Source organism: Lissotriton helveticus, chromosome 4_1, assembly GCF_964261635.1.
Source record: "Lissotriton helveticus chromosome 4_1, aLisHel1.1, whole genome shotgun sequence".
Lineage (NCBI taxonomy): Eukaryota > Metazoa > Chordata > Amphibia > Caudata > Salamandridae > Lissotriton > Lissotriton helveticus.
Window position 1 is genome coordinate 497,397,313 of NC_136063.1, and position 20,761 is coordinate 497,418,073.

Consider the following 20,761-nt stretch of genomic DNA (forward strand, 5'->3'; position numbering starts at 1 on the left):
TTTCAGCAGGCCTGTGCCGAAAAGAAGGACCTACAGATTGCCCTGAATGAGGTCCTCAGAGCCTACAGGACAACTCCCCACTCGACCACCGGCAAGTGTCCTGCCACGCTGATGTTAGGTCGCCCCATGAGGAACCGAATTCCAACCTGGGATGGAGCCCTACGTGCTATATCACCCACCCCCAACCATCGAGAGATGGTGGACACGGATAAGCGTAACAAGGACAAGATGAAGTCGTATGCAGACGCCAAGCGAAGAGCAAGATCTCCCTCTGTACACGAAGGAGACTACGTACTAGTGAAACAAGACCAACAGAAGAAAACGGACTGTCGGTTCCGCGATGAACCACTACTGGTCACTCGGCAGAAGGGCACTATGCTGACGGCGGAGTATGACCGCCGCAAAGTAACGAGGAACGTGTCCCACTTTAAGAAGTGTTCCAGAGACACGACCGGAGTGTTGCTTGATCACACTGCGTCACTAGATCCTGAGACCTCTGAACGGGACGCTTTAGAGGATCCGGGCCAATTGGATGCACCTCAGACTGAAGAGAACTCTGACGAGGCGAACGCACGGCCACGTCGCAATGTCCAGCGACCAAAGAGACTCATTGAAGAGATATGATTGAATATGTCGTTAATTTTGTTAAGAAAGGGGGAGATGTTATATGTTAGCAGTCTAGTAGCTGGGTGGGAGGAGTTAGGTGGTCAGGGAAAGGAAGAGGCGGAGCAGGGACAGGATGAGGGCAGATAGAGTAGGGACAGGGGAGACACTGGAAGCATAGAATAAAGCTCTATACATGTAATGAGCCTGTGTCTGTGTAGTACTTGTAGCACGATGCTACAGACCCCAACATGATTTCACACTTCTGAAGTCCCCCTGCATTTCCTGGCATACCACATACAATCAGAAGAAACTACGGGCCTAATTATGACATACTAAACAGATTAACACAGAAAGAGCTTGTAGCCATTCTCCCCTTAGGGTACAGGTAAATTAGCTTGTACACAATTACAACTGTTAGCAGTACATGGACTGATCACGAGTGTGGGAGCATGCCATGATATCACTTTGAATGCACTCCTTTCATCCAATCCACCACTCTGTTAGTGATCAACAGACAGATATCATGTTTGATAACTTGTCGATAAACATGTGACATTTCTCCTTGTGTCAAATGTGCATGCAGGTATAGGATTCTGACAGTGGAGCCACCTGATGCTCTGCTGCTGAACACCTAATGGTTCACCGAACTATAAATGAGCCAGGTGATCTCCAAATCTAGAGGAGTGAGAACACCACTGTATTGCTGCCACTTCAGCAAATGTTAAATTGGGCCTATATCTCTTTTACATACAGTTGAATGTCATTTATGTCTGTGAGCCAGTGGCAGTCAAGCAGTTAAGGATGTTGCAGTGCTCTCTAAAGGGACCTTGTACCAAGTAGTAACATCACATATGCCTGATTGTTTAATGTAAAACATACAAAATATGTTTTTTAATCCACTGCATTCTGGATTTGCTCTCGCTGTTAAATACATCTTTTTTTGTTGTTATAAATCTCAATCAGAACCTGGCTATTTGTTGAACACATTTTTCACAAGCTGCCCTTCTAATGCCTTGTAAATATTGATTTTTCAGGTAGTTCTTGATGATATCTGTAACAAAATGTTAGTACAATATATGAACAGACTTTTCAGAGGCAAGAAATGGGGAAAACTCTTTTAGTGCATAATTCAGAGAAAATATTTATTTACAGACATGTAGAAAGTATGTTACAGCATTTGAAACAACACTGTTATCATGAACAATTATGCAAGTAAGGATGAAAAAACAATGAAAATTACTTGAATTTCTTTGAATCCTGCAATTGTAAGTCATCTGCTCTTTCTTGTCTCAGAAGTAGCACCGCTTGCATGATCGGGACTATTTACAAAGTGTAGGATACAACAGGCTCTAAGCTTCCACACAATGCAGTAGAACACTGAGCGAAAACGAAAATGTTGCTTTCCCATTGGTAAAATATCTTCCATTTTTGTGTGCTAGAATATTCATTAGAGATGTCAGAACACAAAATCAAAAGTGATGCTCTCCATGATTTAGGTATGCTGCTACTGGCTTGTCTACCAATTTCTGCCAGGTTTGCCGCTCTATGCCAATTATAGTTCAATGGCAATTCAGCATCAGTAGCTATGCTATCGCATTTCTTTGTCTTTTTTTTATATTTGCAGCTGTGTCATTGGAAATGTAGAAAACTTCATTGTATTCTTAATCAGAACATTGTAATGTTGTGATCTCCATTGCTGACAATCAAGTGCTCCGGGCTTCTAATGGCTGGTAGAAGCCCGGATCATTAACATTGTAATGTTTGTTCTCAGCTATTGCTGTGAACAAAGGCCTCACGGAGCCCGAGTTGATTTCAACCTCCTCGGACTAGTAAGGCCTATGTTTTACAAATTAGAACATTCTGCCCTCTAGGGACGGAATGTTCTATAGCCTAAGAGCCCTCCGTAGTGAGCTCTAAGGCTATATAAGAAGATTGGAATGTTGGGAGCTCATTGAAAACAATTGAGCAGCAGCAGTCTATATAATCTGGTTTAGGCCAGCTGCCCTCAACATTTCAATATCCTAATGTCCTCTGGCTTTTTACCCTGCCTCTCCAATATATGTGAAATGGGCAGGGGAAAGAGAAAGATGAGCAGCAGGATGCACAGAGCCTTCACCCTTCTCTCCTCCTGTAGCTCACCTTTCTGCTGGGGCTTCAGAAGGAGGGAGGGGTAAATGCTGCTCAGTTCTTGGGTCTCCGTGGCTTCGCTGAACTACAAAAAACAGTTCCGCTGAGCCGGAGAGAACCAGAGGCTGACTTCAACCTGCTTTCACAGCTCTTGCTGTGAATGCAAAACATATAACAGCCGTGGCACTGAACGCAGCTGTTAACAGTTGAACATTCACAGCAACAGCTGTGAAACAAAGGCTTTGGAGCAAGGGGGACATTAACCCCCTCGATCTCCGATGCCTTTCATTTCTCTATTAGGACATCCTATCCTCATGGGGTGGAATGTTCTAATAGCTTTCTAGCCCGCTGTAGCTGGACTATACCAGCAATTAAAGGCCCAAGCTCAATGATGGAGCGGGCCTTTAATGGCCAGTATAACCCACTACAGCTGGCTATAACGCTGTATTACAACACTGGAATGTTGAAAGTTCCGTTGAAAACAATGGAACAGCAGTGGCCTATATGAACTGGTATAGGCCCACTGCTCTCAACATTTCAAGGTCCTAATACACAGTTTCTGCCTTTCTCTTTCCACTGCCTCTCAAAATACATTAAGTTGGCAGAGGAAAAAGAAAGGAAGAGGCCATGGAGGATGACAAACGCAGCCTTCATCCTTCCCTACTTCTGTAGCTCAATGGTACTAGGAATTCAGAGGAAGGGAGGGATGAATGCTGTTCAGCTCCTGGGCATCTCTGGCTTGGTTACACTACAAAAAGCAGTTCAGCCAAGCTGGGGAGAACCAGGGACTGACTTCCACCCCTTTTCACAGCTCTTGTCCAAACGCTAACAGTTGTGGCCCTGCACACAGCTATTAGCTGTAGAACATTCACAGCAACAGCTGTACAAAGGCTACAGCGTTGAGTTTATTTCTGTCCTCTTTGGCTTCGTGAGGTCTTTGTTTAACGTTGGGGCAGGCCAATAATGGCTGGCATAGCCCACTACGGTGGGCTATAAAGCTATAAAATAGAGTACAAGAATATAGTATTACTCTAATATTGACAAACTATTGAGGGACATAATATTGAAAGGTAAGTGCACATAGGGAAGCATAGGTTTACCATTTTTATCTCCAAATCTAGATGCTATGACAATATACATATTGTCAAGGTACATAGATCTGGTGTTACATATAGAAAATCTATTTTGCTATTTATGTACCTCAATAGTTTGTCCACGATATTAGTGTTCCACAATATCAAGGACTCAAAATACAAGAGCCACAACAGAAAACTTCCCTTTGTTTACTAGGAAATAAAGAAGACCATGACTACTAACTTAGAGGGTACTGAAAAGGGACCTAACTTATAGGTACAAATTTGTCAGATATTGATTATTTCATGAGGGTACTTGTTTTGTATATCTATTTGTACTGCACTAACCACGAGCACCTTTGGGACAGCATCAAGGTCCTACAAATTAAAACAAGTAAATTGTAACTGAGGAAGTGAGACAATAGAAAACAATTTTTCTGAAAATGCTGAAATAAGCAAATCATCAATCTGCAGTTTGAATGGTGACCTAAAAGTTAGAATTGTGCATGATATGTTCGGTTTTAGTAATTGGCTTTATATATTCATATAATAATGAATTAATGTATTCAATTTTATTTCCTATCTTTGTAGTTCTTTATATTTTTTAAATATCAAATAAAAAAATAGATGTAATAAAATGTTTAAGATTTTATATGTTTAAAGTCAGGAGTTCCTAAAACATTTGATCTGTTGACCCATCGTGTGTCTTTGTACTGCTCTTTGATATTAACAAGAGATTACCTTCTAAAATGAAAGGAAGATGGTCATATATATTAAACACATAGTACAGATTGGTCTTCATACAAAAGTATACTTAAAGGGATCCCTAGTGGTGATATCAAGATCAGGGCACCACAGGAATGGAACAATACAACAAAAAAAGTGAACAATTAACAAAGAATATGCACATATATGCTACGTTTAAGAATCAATGGTAATAAAAGGGAAAGGGCCATCTTTATTTCAGATTGTTACCGAGGGTCTAAAGCAAAGTGTAACAGAAAAAGACTATTTTTCATATTTTTGAGAAAATGAAACTTTGGAAATGACATAGTTGGGGGTCGTTTGGGGGGGAGAAGAACTGAGATATTTTTAAGCATTGAGATCGAGAGGACATATAAAGGGCAATCATTAAAGAGGACTGTCACAGTGGACCAGGGATGGAGGTAGATGGAGCAAGCAGCAATGCAGCTAGCAGGAAGGTCACTGTCCTTTTAAAAGGGACATCAAACATTGAGTCCTCTGAAACCTTCACAGGCTGACTCTCCATGCAAGGATCAAGTTAAGAATAGTTTTCATTACCCACAAATACCTGTCATTGAAACGCCGTCTATCTCAATCCATGGTAACACTTTGAATTCCCCTTAGAAACATATGGTCACCATCTTGACAAATCCCCTTCAAGGTTTTTGGGCCTTGTTCGAAGTTTTCCATAACTGCCCCCAAATCACTGTGTCATCTTTATGCTTGTAATACTCACTCGCTGTATTTCTTCTTTGTACTCCTTCAAACAAGCCCTAAAAAAAACCTCTTTCTAACAAATATTCCTTGGAACGAAGATTTACGTTCATGTACAGGGATAGCTTGAAGAAACGACTGAGTTCATGGTGTGCACATATAAGTATGTAATTGAATCAAATCCTATTTCTTGACTCGATGAACTGATTATGCACATCTGCTGTACATCAGATATTAATAAAAAATGCTGAAAGCATTACCATCATCTAAAGTATGATGGCAAAGGCACACCTGAAATTTTGCTTAGGGATGTAAGGACAAATGGAAATCGGTGCTACGAAGAAGTAATACTTTGTCAGAAGTGTTTGTCATAATTTTACATCACTGAGTACAACACCAATTCCAAAGTCAGGAAAGAAATCGGACACTAAAAAGAAGGTGGTTATTTCCCTGGAGAACTCTTACTTTTCAAATTCCTGGAAATGTTTAGTGGTGGTTGCTAGTCATCAAATTATGTGAGTATTGGATGACCATAGCCAATTAAGGATATTCTTATAAATCTTCTTGGGAACGGTCCCTTCCCATGAGCTGCACAGTCATTTTTGCTTCTCTGTAGAGCTTAGCAATCCCATTTCTGATGTACTGCAGGTGGTATATCCAAACGGACAGGCTCCTAATATGTCTCACAATAAAAGGAAATGCGCGCACTGAAGACAGTACAGTCTTATGTTAAGACTCAAGATCTGAATGTAGGTGGTATGATTTACAGAGCAGGTAAGAAGAGGGGGACAAGAGACCAGGCTTAGACAGAGCATCAGCCAAGACTATGGGTCCCAGGCATGTCAAAGTCTGTGTATGAATGCAGCAAACAAGAAGAGATTCAATTACTTTGTCAGTAAGGGAGAAAAGAACATTAACCACATACTACAGATTCCTGTGATAATGCACTCTGAACCAAAAGAGAAAAAGTTTTTATTTGTTTCTGTGCCAGCATGTACAGACCAGAATAACTGTATACGGCATGTTTCCTAAGGCTGCTGCAGAAAAATGTAAGGCTAGACCGGGGTTTGATGTGTAAACAGTTTCCATTTTCTAATTTGTGTGGATAGGAAGGTTTTTTTCTTTCTCAATAAGTACATTTATTCAGGATCAAAAGTCCTAAAGTATGTCTCAAATTTCTGAAAATATGGCTCTATAGCAGGGCGCGAGTTTGAGAATACATTAAGGGCTTAACAAATTTCCACAGGGGCAAAAGTACCAATATTGAACAGTATAGTTTAAGTCCCTCCTGTGAGGGCTCCAAATGTAGTGTACTAACGCATTCTTTGTACTTATTTTGATGTGGAAACAGGTGTAATGTATCACAATGTACATTTTAATAAAGGGAATAAAACAGGGCAGAATGAAGTGAACCCCATGGTACATTGCAGTGAAAGCTCATGTGGGTTTTGTGGACACACAATGAAACTTGCACTCTGCAGTAAAGCTGTGATCTCAAAATCAATTCTATATTTTAAAGCTACTCTTTGGAACAAATAATACTAGGAAAGACCGTTTGGAAGGAATACTGCTGTGCTTAAGTAAATACGGCGCTCAAGTATTATCAATTTCCTATAAATGTAGACACATTTTTTTTTTAATGAAGGTTGACCATGTCACTTTGTCAGCAAGATGGAATCATTAGTACTCATGATTAGCCAGTAGCTGCTTCAATTTTGTGTCCCCTTAATCTAGCTAGTGGAACATGCCTCTTTATCAAATATAGCTGTTAAAACACGTACTTTGTGCTAATGTCTTTATCTAGTGTAGGTCATGAAGATGATTGTGTTCACATGTCTTAACATTTCAAAAACATTCTACATCGTTCTCAGGAATTTATAAATACTTAATGTCCATGCCTATTTGCAGTACGTGGGCACATTTCATCAATCATCCATATTCATTTTTAACACGTTGAAAATGCTTACCATTATAAATATTGCCTGATACGTGGACAGCAGTAATGGTGCATGGGAAATTGCACTAGATCCCATCTGCACTTACAAAAACTGTATTGTACAACACATATGATCATAGCATAAGGATGTTTTTGGGGTAGCCTGAACACAAAGCAATTGCAAAATGTACTATCAATGACTTTGACAAACAGTAAACATGCTATTCATAAAAATAGCTTTTACAAATATACAATTGTTTACAATGTTTCCACATCTTCTACATGTGTCCTTCACATTATCTTACATTTGTCCTTAGGACACCGTCAGAGAAATCATCAAATCAAACAAAATAAAATGAGAAACAGGCAAAAGGAAACACGTTTACAATGTAAACCATACAATCTGACCATTGTACATCTCAGAACACGTAAGAAATGGCATTGCCCAGATTGGGACACTGATGCCTGCTTTCTTGAAGTGACTTTAATTTTATACACATTGAATGAAAGGTGCCAATACTGGCATGAAACTAAAGTTCACATTTCACATCAGGCGGTTATCTTCACAGCATCCCTAAGTACCCATCGTGGTTTCAGATAATCAGATCTGTAGAAAAATAAATCGTATCAGATTTCAGCTTTTTACAAATAATCAAGAACATATAGACACACTTCAAACAGAAAAAATATACACAAAATTCAATTGCTGTTAACGTAGTCAGACCACTCATAATTTCATTTGTAAACACTGGTCATCATGTACTTGCCTAACCTAAGAAGATCTGATGCTGTCTATTAGTAAATGCTATAGGCCATAGAACCTTGTTACTTTTGGATAAAAGGTTGAAAAGAACTTCTACTGAAACATCTGATTTTCTTAATTTTTCCGGGGTAAATTTGTTAATTTAAATAACGGTCACAGGTCTGCCATTTGTTAAAATAATTAGGATAGGGTACCCTTTATGTGAAAACAATTGTGTATTAATGAACTTTTTTTAAATACAAACTTTATTAGCATTTCTCCATTACATACTGCAATAGGTATTGGTATAGTTGTTATTTATAATTTGTATAACTGGGTCCAGATAACTTATTTTTCCAGGTGTATCATCTCTCATAACAGTCAGACACGTACATTGACGATCATAATTACCATACCTATTTTCACAAAAGCACTCATGCTATTTCTTGTTAACTTGAAAGATAATTGTAACTTACAGTTAAAACTAAAAAACAGTTGTAACTCCCTCCTGAGCTCACCCGCCCATCCCTTCCTTTCCAACGGTGGCGCCTCATGTTTCCGCAGAGTGCGAGGACTGAAATTTCTCTTGCTCATTACGTTTGAATGGAATATTAGAGACAGTGATCCCTTTCAAGGAGAATCACTATAGATAACCCCAATACTTCAATCAGGATCGGGCTTGTTTGTGTCCAATTGGACGGTATTTAGAATTTATTTTGACATATTTAAAGCAAAACAATACATAAACAATAAGTGAGCTGGATGTGACGGGGTATTAGGAAATCATCAGATTTCCTTACCACAGGCAAGTGACTTAAAAGTGACTTTTGGTGAAAATACTAAATAACAGTCACAATAACACAGACATCTTATACTCCACAAAATTCTCAATTTGAAGTTTAGAGTTTAAGACGTGGTTGTTGACGACGTTTCGATCCCCAACAACGGGTATGGGATCATAATCAGGAGCTTGCTTAGTCCTGAATGACTATTTGTCTCAGTTGACTGACCGTTTGTCTTCTATTTATCAACAGGTTCAGGAGACTCTTCCAGACAGGTCGCAAGGTGAGGGCCACTGCTTGTGCACTGGTGACTTTGTCATCACAAAGTCCTTACAGAGAGCCAGCTCCCTAGCACCCAGATGGTGAGGCCCTGAGCAGGTGCTCTTGGCTACCAGGACTGCGGTTTGAGTGAACAACCGGAAAAACTGGGTGCACGCAACACGTTGCAGGAAGGTGTTGCAGGACCTAGCGAGCCCAGCTGTATTGGCAGATCACCGCGATGTCCCGGACACCGAGAAAGGACAAGCTACATCACCTGAAGGACCTGAAGAAGTCTTCCCGGACCATACGATCCCTGGTACATCTCGATATCAGCTGCGACCCTGGAAAAAAGACACTTTGTTGCTGAAAAAGACTATTTGAGCCACTGTCCTTGGTGGTTAAAGACTGAATACAAAGGGGGGGTAGCCTTTTAGTGACTGCTCGTCTCAACCTCATTGTAGAAACCAACGTCTGACCAGGACCTTAGGGTACCATCTGTTTTGTTGTTCAACGACGAGATGAACATGCCTAAGGAGAAGAAGCAAACTGCTGCAAGAGTTTGTGATCGAAAGAGTATTTTCATTATTGGACTCACTTTGATTGTTGTTCTCTTTGCTATAATAACATGGGTTGTAGAGGGAGTAGCTCCTGCCCGGAAACTACTGACTGCTACTACTCCTGTCCCCATTGAACACCACCATTTCACTCTTCCTTATCACAAGGAGAAGTATAGACTGTCTTATCTCAACAATACGTTCATTCAAATGTTGCATCACACCCATAATGCTACAAACTTTACCAACTGTTGGGTGTGAGGAATGATGCCAGCTCTACAGAAAAAGGGAGGAACGCCTTTTATTCCTCTGTCATTTTCACACAATGGCTCCTGCAAAGCCTGGTTTGCGCTACTATGGGCTTCTAAAGTTGCTAACAATACTTATGCTGATGTAGGTGGACTGAATGCCCAGCTGAACAGCGCTTGTTACCCTGATGAGGAAGGAAATTCACAAGCTAAAGGAACTGTATGGGAAATGGAGGAGTATCACCGAGGAAATGCCTCCACGCACTATGTTTTCCCTAACATTCGAACTGTCAAGGGTAATGGACCTCCTGTTATAGCTCTTACTAGAGCTCAAGCAGACCTGTATGTGAACAGTATTGGCAGTATTCCTGTGGGGAAAAGTGACCGTACTATGGTTTTAAAGGTTACTGGAATAAACAATAGTAGTTTTTTTGTCCTCACATAACACCTATTCCATTTGTGGAAATAAAGGTTATTACCACCTACCTATTGGGTGGTCAGGTAGCTGCTTTGTGTCCTTTTTGCTACCACCTGTGTTTTTGGCACCTGCAACCTACCATAAAGACTATAAACTGTGTACTGACATTTCTAAGAGCAGATTCAAGAGGAACATAAACAATGATGAGGTGGATCAAACTGATACTGCACTGCAGCAGTACGTTGACTTTAATTTGGGACTATTCTTCTTTGTTGGTGTGGCCTTAAACAGCAGAAGATAAGGCACTTGACACGCGTTGTGGAGACTGTAACCAATCAGACAGCCATGGCACTTGGAAATATCACAGAAGAGCTACAAATTGCAAGAATCGTGGCGCTCCAAAATAGGATGGTCCTTCTGGCCGACCATGGTGGAGCATGCCACATCATTGGGAGCAGCTGCTGTGTGTAGATCCCTGACTACGCCCCTTTAGTTTTTGAAGCGATTTCCAAGATGCACAAAATAGCCACTGAATCCATCAGGATTCAGCGACATGGACTTGGACTGGATGGCTACGGACTATGTTTACTGTATGGGGCTGGAAATTATTGTCAGCCCATGTATATTTGCTGTGATTCTTTTAGTTTCTTGTTTATGTATACAATGTAGCCTGATGCTTTGTTCACTTTGCATTTCTATTTGTACCCCATGCATACCGACTTAACGGAATGTCACAAATGTGAATGCTCGCTTGGCAATGGACCAAGAAATTACCGAATTAATGCAAATACATGTGAACAATGTTTTCCGTACTCCCTCAAAAGTATAGGAAGATGTCTTCAGCACATGCTAAAAGGGCCGTATGTGGAAATCGCAAATAATCTCTGTTCGCATAAGCTGAAACCATCTTTTTTGTGGCATCCATTTTGTCAGCTATGTAATTCGTCCATCCTCTGCTGCTCGTCTATTCCCCTGCCTGTGCTGTCTATTTTAGTTAAATTTCCTGACTCAGCTAAAAGCAATATGCATGCTAAAGAGTTTGTAGCTGCCAGAACACCTGGTCTCAGACTCAACTGTCAATCTCTCAGTGCTGCCATAAGCACTCCTGCTCCCCTCTCACTTTTCTGACTAAGTGATTTCCACATTTTCCCAAGTTTGTCGATCGTTATTCCTGTGTAGGCGTGTACCTTCTATTTGTAACTACATGCTTACCAGTGCAGCAAATTCAGCATAAAAGGCCCATGGTCTGTGCATTCAAGTCATTACCTCATGGAACACTCAAGGGTGTTGTATGGACGTGGTCTCACTTATGAGTGAATAAACTTGTTATTTTGAATTTCAGCTTCAGTGTCAATCTCTATTTTGTTGGTCTAAGGACCCGTGGACAAAGATAAGGGTGACCCCTGTACCGGTGTGTCCCTAAAAAGGCATATTTCCACAACAGCCACATCAAGACACTCATGCACTCACTTTAGATACTCACTCGCAAAGGTTACAGGTTTCAGTTCGGAAATACAATTTTAAAAACCTTAAAAATCCACTAAAAAACAAAGGTTACAGGGACGTTATAGTTGGAAAATATAGTTTAATAAAACTTAAACATTCACTGAAGAAAAAAAAAAAGGTTACAGGGACTTTATCATTAGGCTCATATTTCACTCATACAAAAACCATAGAAATTTAGCAGATACAGTTACCTGAGCTAACCATAACCTACACCCCTGCAATGCACTGCTTATTGCCTCACATATTACATCACTCATGACATGGTCAGTGACATCACTGATAACATCATTCATAGCATCGCAAATGACATCACTGATGCCATAATCCACAGAACCACTCATATACCCACTCACACCCCTATAGAACCTCTCATACACCCACTCAAACACCACACAATCACTCACATACCCATTCACAGACCCTTAAAAGTACCCACACAACCACTCATACACCCACTCCCTCACTCGTACAGCCACTCACACAACCACCTACTCACCCACACAGCAACACATACAACCCAGACACTCACACAGCCACACACTCACCAATACAGCTTCTCACACACACACACACTTATTCACGTATACAGCCACTCAAACACCCACTCACTCACCCATACAGCCTCTCAACAAAGCCACTCACTCAACCATACAAGCACTCACACACCCATCCATACAAGCACTGTGCTCATTCATTCATACAGCCACTAACATGGACATTTAATTGGCAATACAGCCACTCACACACCAACTCAATTAACCAAATACCCAATTAAACAGCCAGTCACTCACCCATACACCCACTTACACTACTTGTTACTCACTCATACAGCCATTCAGACACCCACTCACTTACCCATGCAGTCGCTCACACACACACCGCATCTGCATGAAACTTGAGCTCTCAGTACTAAGATCAGTGTGCTATCAGACTATGAAATTGTGGTCAGTTATTAGCATATTTAAACACCAACTGTGAATCTACATGCAATTTGACATATTAACAATAACCTAAATATGCGACAAGTGTACCAATCTTTGCGTATTGTGTAAATTCATAAAACTGCACCACAGGTATAACAAAAACAAACATTTTGTTTCAATACGAACTGCAACTAAACTACATTATTTACATATTCGAGATGGCATTCAAATTCACAAATCTTGTAAAATGTGGTTTCTGTTGTCTCAAAATGAAATAAACAAAAAGAATTTTACCAATGACTTTGGTCTGACATTCTCTGTCTTTTAGAAATATTCATACCTCACCATTTGCGTGCATTTTTTACAGCATGCCAAATTTGTAAGTTTTGCAAAACTTGCATGTTTAAGAAGGTGGAAAATAAATGATTTAAACTCTTCAATAAGCATTTTCATCTCTTGAAAAATTAAAATGTGATTGACAGAACAAATATCATGCTTGCAAGTTTATCCGGAAGATCTTTTTCAAAAGCTTGCATCTCCAAAGCTACTGAATGGGTTTACAAAAAAATGTAAAAAGCACACTTACTAAGTAAAGTTATGCCTTTCATGATTGGTATGATGCAAATCCTTTGAGCGTTGTTTGCTGTAGTGGAGAGCAAAATCTCCTAGGGGAATTAAAATAAAACCACTTCTTTGTGACACTCCTTGCCCCTTGGCTTTTCTATCCAAGGCTGAATGTCCACAAGTGGCAACTTGACGATTAACTAGATACTTAACCTAGTGTGACCTTAGGAAAGTTAAAGAAAAACAACATAAAAACAGAGTCACTGTTTGTTGGTTCTTTGTTTGCATGAGTGACAGTTTCATCAGTGCTTTGCCCTTCTTACTTTTAATGACGACTTGCTTTTAAGTTGTGCTTCTTTGGCCAATTAGTCTCACATTATTAGGTAGAATAAAGCTTAAATACTGCCTTTTGCAAACTTTTACCTGAGGTTTGTTCTTCAGTTACTGGTGTCTTCTAGGTCTGAAACGTGATTCTCCATCTAAAGAAATACAAGTGTAGAGCAACAATTGAGGACAGTTGATTTATTAAATATAGCACAGCTATAGTAAACAGGTTGTATTTGTTTTCCATCAGTTTTAAGTATTCTCTTGGATTCCAGTTATCATTATCTGACTGCTCATGCAATTTTGGTAATCTGTCATCTTAAAAAAATTGTAAAGGAGCGTTTATTGCAATATGATTCAAGGACCTAAAGGACTTAAAGTAAGTCCCTGTTTTTTTTAACTACCAGCATTTACTGTTTAATTATTTTTAACTTAAAATTCAAGTGCAATGTAAACAATTACTACGAGTGTAGTTTAAAAATATCTTATAAAGGTGCCAAAAATATTAATTTAAAATGGCTTAAACATAAACATATCTCTGAAAAAAAGTTCCTCCTGATTGTGTATTCGATTCTTTTTAAACAGATATGTATCCCCGAGCACAAACATAATGCAGTCATGTAATAAATATTTACCAGTTAAAAATTAACAACAATTCTCAAAATGTGGTATATTGGGGACTCTTGGCCAATTACTGTTCCTATGTTTCGTAACCTACAATTTATTTTTGATGAGTGTTAGCGTTGATGCAAACTATATCTTCAACATGTACCCCAAATATTCCACTTCTAGATCTAGAAATTCACATTTTAGTTTCAGGGTAATCTTTCACATAACTTTGTTAACACTGGAAATATTTATTGTGTTTAACTGGTATGCTCTTTCCAAAATTGAGGATGTCATCTTGTAAAACATTCTCTGAAACACTAATGCTGCTGAGACAAGACCATACAACACCCTACATAATTACAAAGCGCCAAATGATTAAACAGACAGCATAGACCTAAGAGTCCCAATTGACTTTCACTTGATGGTTTATCTTTACAAAAACCTGGCCATACAACTTCAATACAAGGGTGACAGTATGCATTCAATACTGCGATTTTGACACCTACAATTGTGAAGAAGCCCTTTGTGCTTACATAAATGCAGGCTAAGAATCTGATTTGATCTTATGAAGCTACTTCACAAATCAAAGAAACTAAAGGATATTCTTGACATGGCCAGAACATCTTGTATGTTTGAACATCAGATGGGGGCCATTGGTCGACACATGCTCAAGAACGCAATAGATAAATCCATCAACCATTTTGATAGGGATCACCTTGCAGAACAAGAACCCAAACGCAGATGCCCTTGTTCTGATATCCATCTCCCACACTCAGGTGTGTGCCCAGCTTCACAAAGCACATGCCACAAATATGGAAAATTAGGTCATTACACAAGCATCTGTAGATGCTAAGGCATGAAGAAGTCTTCAACCAATACTTCTCCTGCAACCAAGACCATATTATCATCTCACGGAAAATCAAAGCGAATGACTCATCCATGGCACCGAGTAAAAGTGGCTGCAGCATGTCACAGGGTATCATCCTCTTTGTCTGGGTCCACGAAGTCTGATTTAGAATATTATGAACATGCAAAAGATGTCTCCAACAGGAGCAGCAGGCAATCCGAAAATGACAATGGAGTAACTATGGTAGTTCTAAACATTGTCATGGAAGAAAAGTTTGTCCTACTATCAATGTAATGACTAACATTGACTTTGTAAAATTTTGTAAAACTACCCCTCAACCTGGCCTTCTGCTAACAGATGCATGTATATATGTATGCAGCTCAAAATTCCCTCTCAAGTGTCTTTTTCTTTTTCGTCCTTGACTCATAATTGAGCTGAACATCCCCCAATTTGGAAGCTGCATCAAACTGGGCTTATACAGGTATTGTGCAGAATTTATAAACGAGGTGTCTGCAGCATCCACCCCAGCTCTGGAGCATGCAAATGACTAAACCACACATGGAGATCTGTAATACCCACCTTTATTCTTCTGCAGGCAACCGTTAACTGAAAATACTGCATCATAGACTTTATTGACCACACCCAGACACACCCAAATACCTCACAACTGATTACATAAACTGATAAGGAGTACGACTAGGACTACAAATATCCTATTGCACATGATCACACAACACTACAGTGTCAGGTTAAGGTCAAGTAGATATAGAATTCTTTTCACCACCTTTGTTTTAAGACAAGAGCAAAGTAAAGGACCGATTTTCCTTCATGTAGATGAAACCAATAAACCCCTGGCTCACCATTTAAAGGTTTCCCCTTCAGCATCCAAAAACAAGTTGAGGAAAAATTCAAAGCCACCTAGAAAAAGAAATCATTGAACCTGTTGTGGCTAACTTCATGTGTTTCACCAATTGTTCTAGTACCGAAAAGCCACACGGAAGGGCGAGTATGCATCTGCATTGGCATGCCCCAGCATAATCTGGCTTTACAGCATGAAAGACATTTATCACCAAGAACAGACATAATTTATCAGCTGAATGGATACCTCATCTTCTCTACTTTTGACTTGCACAAAGACTCAAAAGAGAAGATATCACACAACATAACTTTCGCAACTCACTTTGGTCTGTTTCGGCACAAGTGACTTAGCGTTTCTTCATTTGTTGAGTTTTTTCAGGACGAGTTACGATGGGTTATCCAAGGGATGCCCATTTATAGTGATTATATATTACTCTTTGGCAAACTCAAACAAGAATATGACAAAACACTGATTAAGGTCCACCTTGATGGTGCTGGACTCCCACTCAATAAGGCACGCACCTATTTCCTGACTGTTTCAGCCCTGGTGCGGCTCCTCCACCAGAAAACATCTCAGCACTTTGACCTATTCTAGGGTTATCGAGCTATCAGTCCAGTGACATATTTGATGTTACGTTAAGTAGTGCGTCTCTATGTAAGCACACAAGGAACGGGTACGTTTTCAAATGTATCCCTAATGACAAATATTATTTAAGACGGATCCAGAGGCCACTAGGTAGGTTGTTGCATATACACATCAGAGTCTCATAGAAGCGTAGAAAGCCTATGCTCAGGTAGAGAAGGATAATCTCATTGTAGAGTTGGAGTGCAAACGTTTTAGCCTGTTCCACTTTGGAAAATCCTTTATTGACAAAAATTATCATCAGGCACGTCTCTCCATCTGGGCAAAGTCAGGAGCATGTCTCATACCGTGAGCGAGAGCAAAAGTGGAAACATTTCTACATCTGCTCATCTTTTCATTGGACAGGTGAAGGGAAAGATAGATAGGTTTGAGCTCTGGACTAGGGGGCACTCTTCAACTATTCGCACTGTCTGAAAAGGCAGGACAGTTTAAACATATAAAAGAGAGGGGGGTAAATCAGTCACCCGAGAAGAGAATGCCAGAGACGGATGAATAATGGGAAAAAAGGTGATGCCAGCAAACTGTGAAAATAAGATGTATTTCACGGTGCTCAGGAGATAGCTCCAGGCAGGAGCTAGGTATAAATCCTAAAAGAAGACGAAATAAACTGTCTTTTCATATATTCGGAAATATGAAGCACTTTCTTTTCAAGAACATGTAATTCGAAACTCATTGATTTACATCTGCTTTTTTCCCATACGTGAATAACAAGCTTGCGACAGCTTTGGCACAGAGGTTAACCATATTTTTATATTAACTAGATTGTGACAGTGCTTCAGATGAGGGCACTTCCTTGTTTCAGTAAACAGAGCGCTCCAGCGGATCGCCCATCAATCGCCTTTAGAGTGCCTTTGACAAAGCAACATCTGAAGTCTAGGCCACAGGTACGAAGAGAGTTACTCAGAGTACAATATAACGCTTTTTGGAACTGAGCCCTTTCCGTAGGCATAGCCGGCCTGGCCAGCAGGACCCTCTGGAGCTTTCTCCGAGGGCTTGGTGAGCTGCCAGAATCCAAAGCAGAGAGTGCACCAATGACGCCAGCTGCAGCATACCCGTAGAGCTCGTCACCCAGTGCCCATTTACTCCCCTTATGCAAACAGTCGGCTTACTTACAAAGAGTTTGCTCTGAAATGGTTTATGTCGATGTTCGCAGCTGTGGGTGACTGCAGAGTCGCTCTCTCTGTATCCTGACAAAAGCAAAATGGAAGTACCGTGAAGGATGAAGGAAGCACCAGCTTCATAGAAACAGTGCAGAAGCATACTCGTAAAACAAGTCATGGATAGGTAAAAAACAAAGGGGCATATTACCAACAAGTAGCGATATTTATCGCTAATTAGGCTTAGCGACGATTTTTGTATTTCTGAGCATCGCCGGAATTTATTGCTGAGATAACGTGCTATTAGTAACGTTTATCTCCAAAGCGATACATTTTCCGGCGATAGCAGTGAAATGCGTGAATATCGCTGAGAATACAGCGATATTCACGCATTAGCGACGAAATGCTCTTAGCCATGTTGTCCACCTCCCATTGAATAACATGGCTAAGAACTGGTCTGGGCAGGCGTTAGTTTCTAGCGCACATTTTTTTATCGCTTCGCCTATCTCGCTAATAGGTGATAGCGAGGTTAGCGACTGCTTTCAGTTGCTAACAGGTTGGGAACGCCCACTTTGCATGTCATTAGCGATAAATATCGCTAACATGCAAAGCGGGACCCAAACCGCTCGCTATTGCCTACAAGCTGTCACTAACTGCTGTTAGCGACAGCTTGCTAATAGGGCGATACAATTATCGCCGCTTAGCGGCCGAAAACGACTGCTAAAGCGGCGATAATCCCCTATCGCCACCCTTGATAATATGCCCCAAAGTTTATTAGGACAATTATCCATAACAAATTCAAAAACAATAAAAACACCTGCACCGTATAAAATTCTGACTTAAAATTCGCAAGTCCCCCCCGCCCCGCCCCTGAACAGCACACCCTACTGAACCCCATCCTTGAAGCTCTGTTTGACAGTCAGTATAAATCATGCAGTTCCTACTGCCTTGTCAAATAAGTGCATTTCAGACAACAACTCTATCACCACCAACCTTTGTAATGTTCTGTATTTTAAAAACAAGGATCTTAAAAACTTGATATGAATTATGAATGCGAATATAAAAAAACACAGTCAATGAGTACAATTTTACATAAGACCATTACCATCCTGGATCATATTACACCAGTTGTGGGACGGGTAGATTGAGAACATCCCAGACTCACATTTAACATTTCCCTTTGCAATTAGGTATCTGAGCCAGATAAGGGAAAACACTGTCTAGGCCAAGGATGTTTAGTGAGAAGCTGATGGAAGGCTTCTTTCTCAGATACGCCAAGTCAAGAGACCGGGCAACCTTTTCCATAGATTCTTTCAGCACTTGTTTACTAGAAAAAGGAGACCAACTACAATTGTTCCCCAGTTGGAATGCTTGTTTTCACGATTGCTTAGCCTTTTCCTTGCTTTCCTTTCCCACCTTCTGTCACTGCATTGGATCTCATCCCAACACAGTTTAGACACTTTTGAGGCTTCCCTATCCAGAGACAGCTTATTGAAAAATCTCAGGGCCTGGGAATGCGCCAACAGGTTCCAGGAGATCAGATTCAGTTTCCTCCTTATGCCCTGGACCATAGTACCTGGAGGCAGCGACATGAGCCTTCTACGAACTGCCCTCTCCAATCAATCCAAATCACAAGAGGGCTCAAGGGCAATTACCTCAGCACCAAACAGCCCCAAGGGGTGTATTTTACCTTCATAAGCCTTCATTAAGGGAGTGAGGGCCAGGCTTCCATATTTCGAATTGAATCTGATCAGTCAACTGGCCTGCAGCATGGACCTCTGCTTGATACAACCCGTCTGTGTGTCCCATTTCAAATTCCTGTTAAAGGACAGACCTACGTATTTAGGAATTCACTGCTTCAACCTCTCGAGCATACAGGTGCCATTTAAAGCTTTTTACATTTTTCCCCAAAGAACAACACCTTGGTTTTCTCCAAAATAATTTTCAACAAATTCTACTTACTGTATGTTTTAAGGGAGTCTAGCTTTCTTTGCAGACTGATTGGAGTGCAATTCAGCAGAAACAAGTCATCTGAATATAGCAGGCAAGATATATGCTAATTCCCAACTTTAGGAGAAAGTTACTTTGCTTGAATTATATATATTGGAAGGTCTGCTAAAAGTAAAAAAAAAAGCAAGGGGGCTAGAACACACCCTTGCCAAAAGCCATTCTTGATGGGAATATTTTGAGATAACTTACCAAATTTTGCTTGACCTCTGCCCAGTTGTCTTTGTGTAAATCATGCAAAGCACTAAGGAGGTCGGTTGGGAGCTTCCAGTTTCCCCCATAGCAGTTCCCTCTCCAGCGGGTTGAAGGCTGTCCGAAAATCAAATAAAACAACACAATAGCATTTGATTCACTTCCAGGGCCTTCTTGATGATGACCCAGAGAGCAAAACAATGGTTTATGGTTGGTGACCCTTCCGAAATCCTGTTTGCTCAATCAGTATAATTTTACGTTCGGAAACCCAGTTCTCAAGCCTTGAAAAACTAATTTTCGAGAAAACCTTAACTGAGATGTCCAAAAGGCTAATCGGTCTTTAATGTGAGGGATCTGAACCGTTCTGCTTTTTTTAATATGGGTTTCACTATAGACCCTTTCCATGATGATGGGGCATAGGCCTTTTGAGGCTATGCAGTAGAAAATGAGGGAGTACACCCTTACCGACATATTGCTATTAGATTTAATTATCACTGCTGGTATAATGTCAGGGCCTGCGGCCCTTGAAAGCTTAATCCGATCAATTACTGCCCTTACTTCTTTTACTGAGAACCATGTTGGGGAGGAGGGGATTCTTATCAGCAGTACATTTAAGACTTTCTGTGGTAGAAGGGCTACCATAAGGATCAATCATGTATGCTTAGGAATCGTGTGTGTTAAGGTTCCCCGTGAGGGTTGTTGGTTTAATTTACTTTTACCCAAAAGTCTTGTTGATCCCCTAACTGAGTAATCTTCTGCATCTCATCCAACTTGCTATGATAGAAAAAGGCCATTTCCTCTTTAATCAGGTGTCTGCATTGACACTAGAGCATACCCAACTCCTGGTTTAAACCACCTTCTAGGCGCAGCCTAACTAGCTTGGTTGTCCATCTCATCAGGCATTGCATATGCTGACACGCTGAATCAAATCAACTCTTCCCTTTAACATGACAAGTTGCCTGTCACACATCATTTCTGATGCTTAC

General features: G+C 40.4%; 1 protein-coding gene across 2 annotated transcripts in view; it reads right to left on the bottom strand.

Annotated features, from left to right (window-relative positions):
* Positions 1–1,721: 1,721 nt before the first annotated feature.
* Positions 1,722–20,761, bottom strand: part of RALYL (RALY RNA binding protein like) — a 1,751,515-nt gene continuing 1,732,475 nt past the window's right edge. For both annotated transcript variants that reach the window (XM_078687094.1, XM_078687095.1), the window contains 2 exons: positions 13,622–13,677; positions 1,722–7,807 (listed from right to left, as the gene is read on the bottom strand). In XM_078687094.1, coding sequence (XP_078543220.1) covers positions 13,636–13,677 — 42 coding nt within the window. In that variant the 3' untranslated portion in view covers positions 1,722–7,807; positions 13,622–13,635. The remainder of the gene's footprint in view (positions 7,808–13,621; positions 13,678–20,761) is intronic.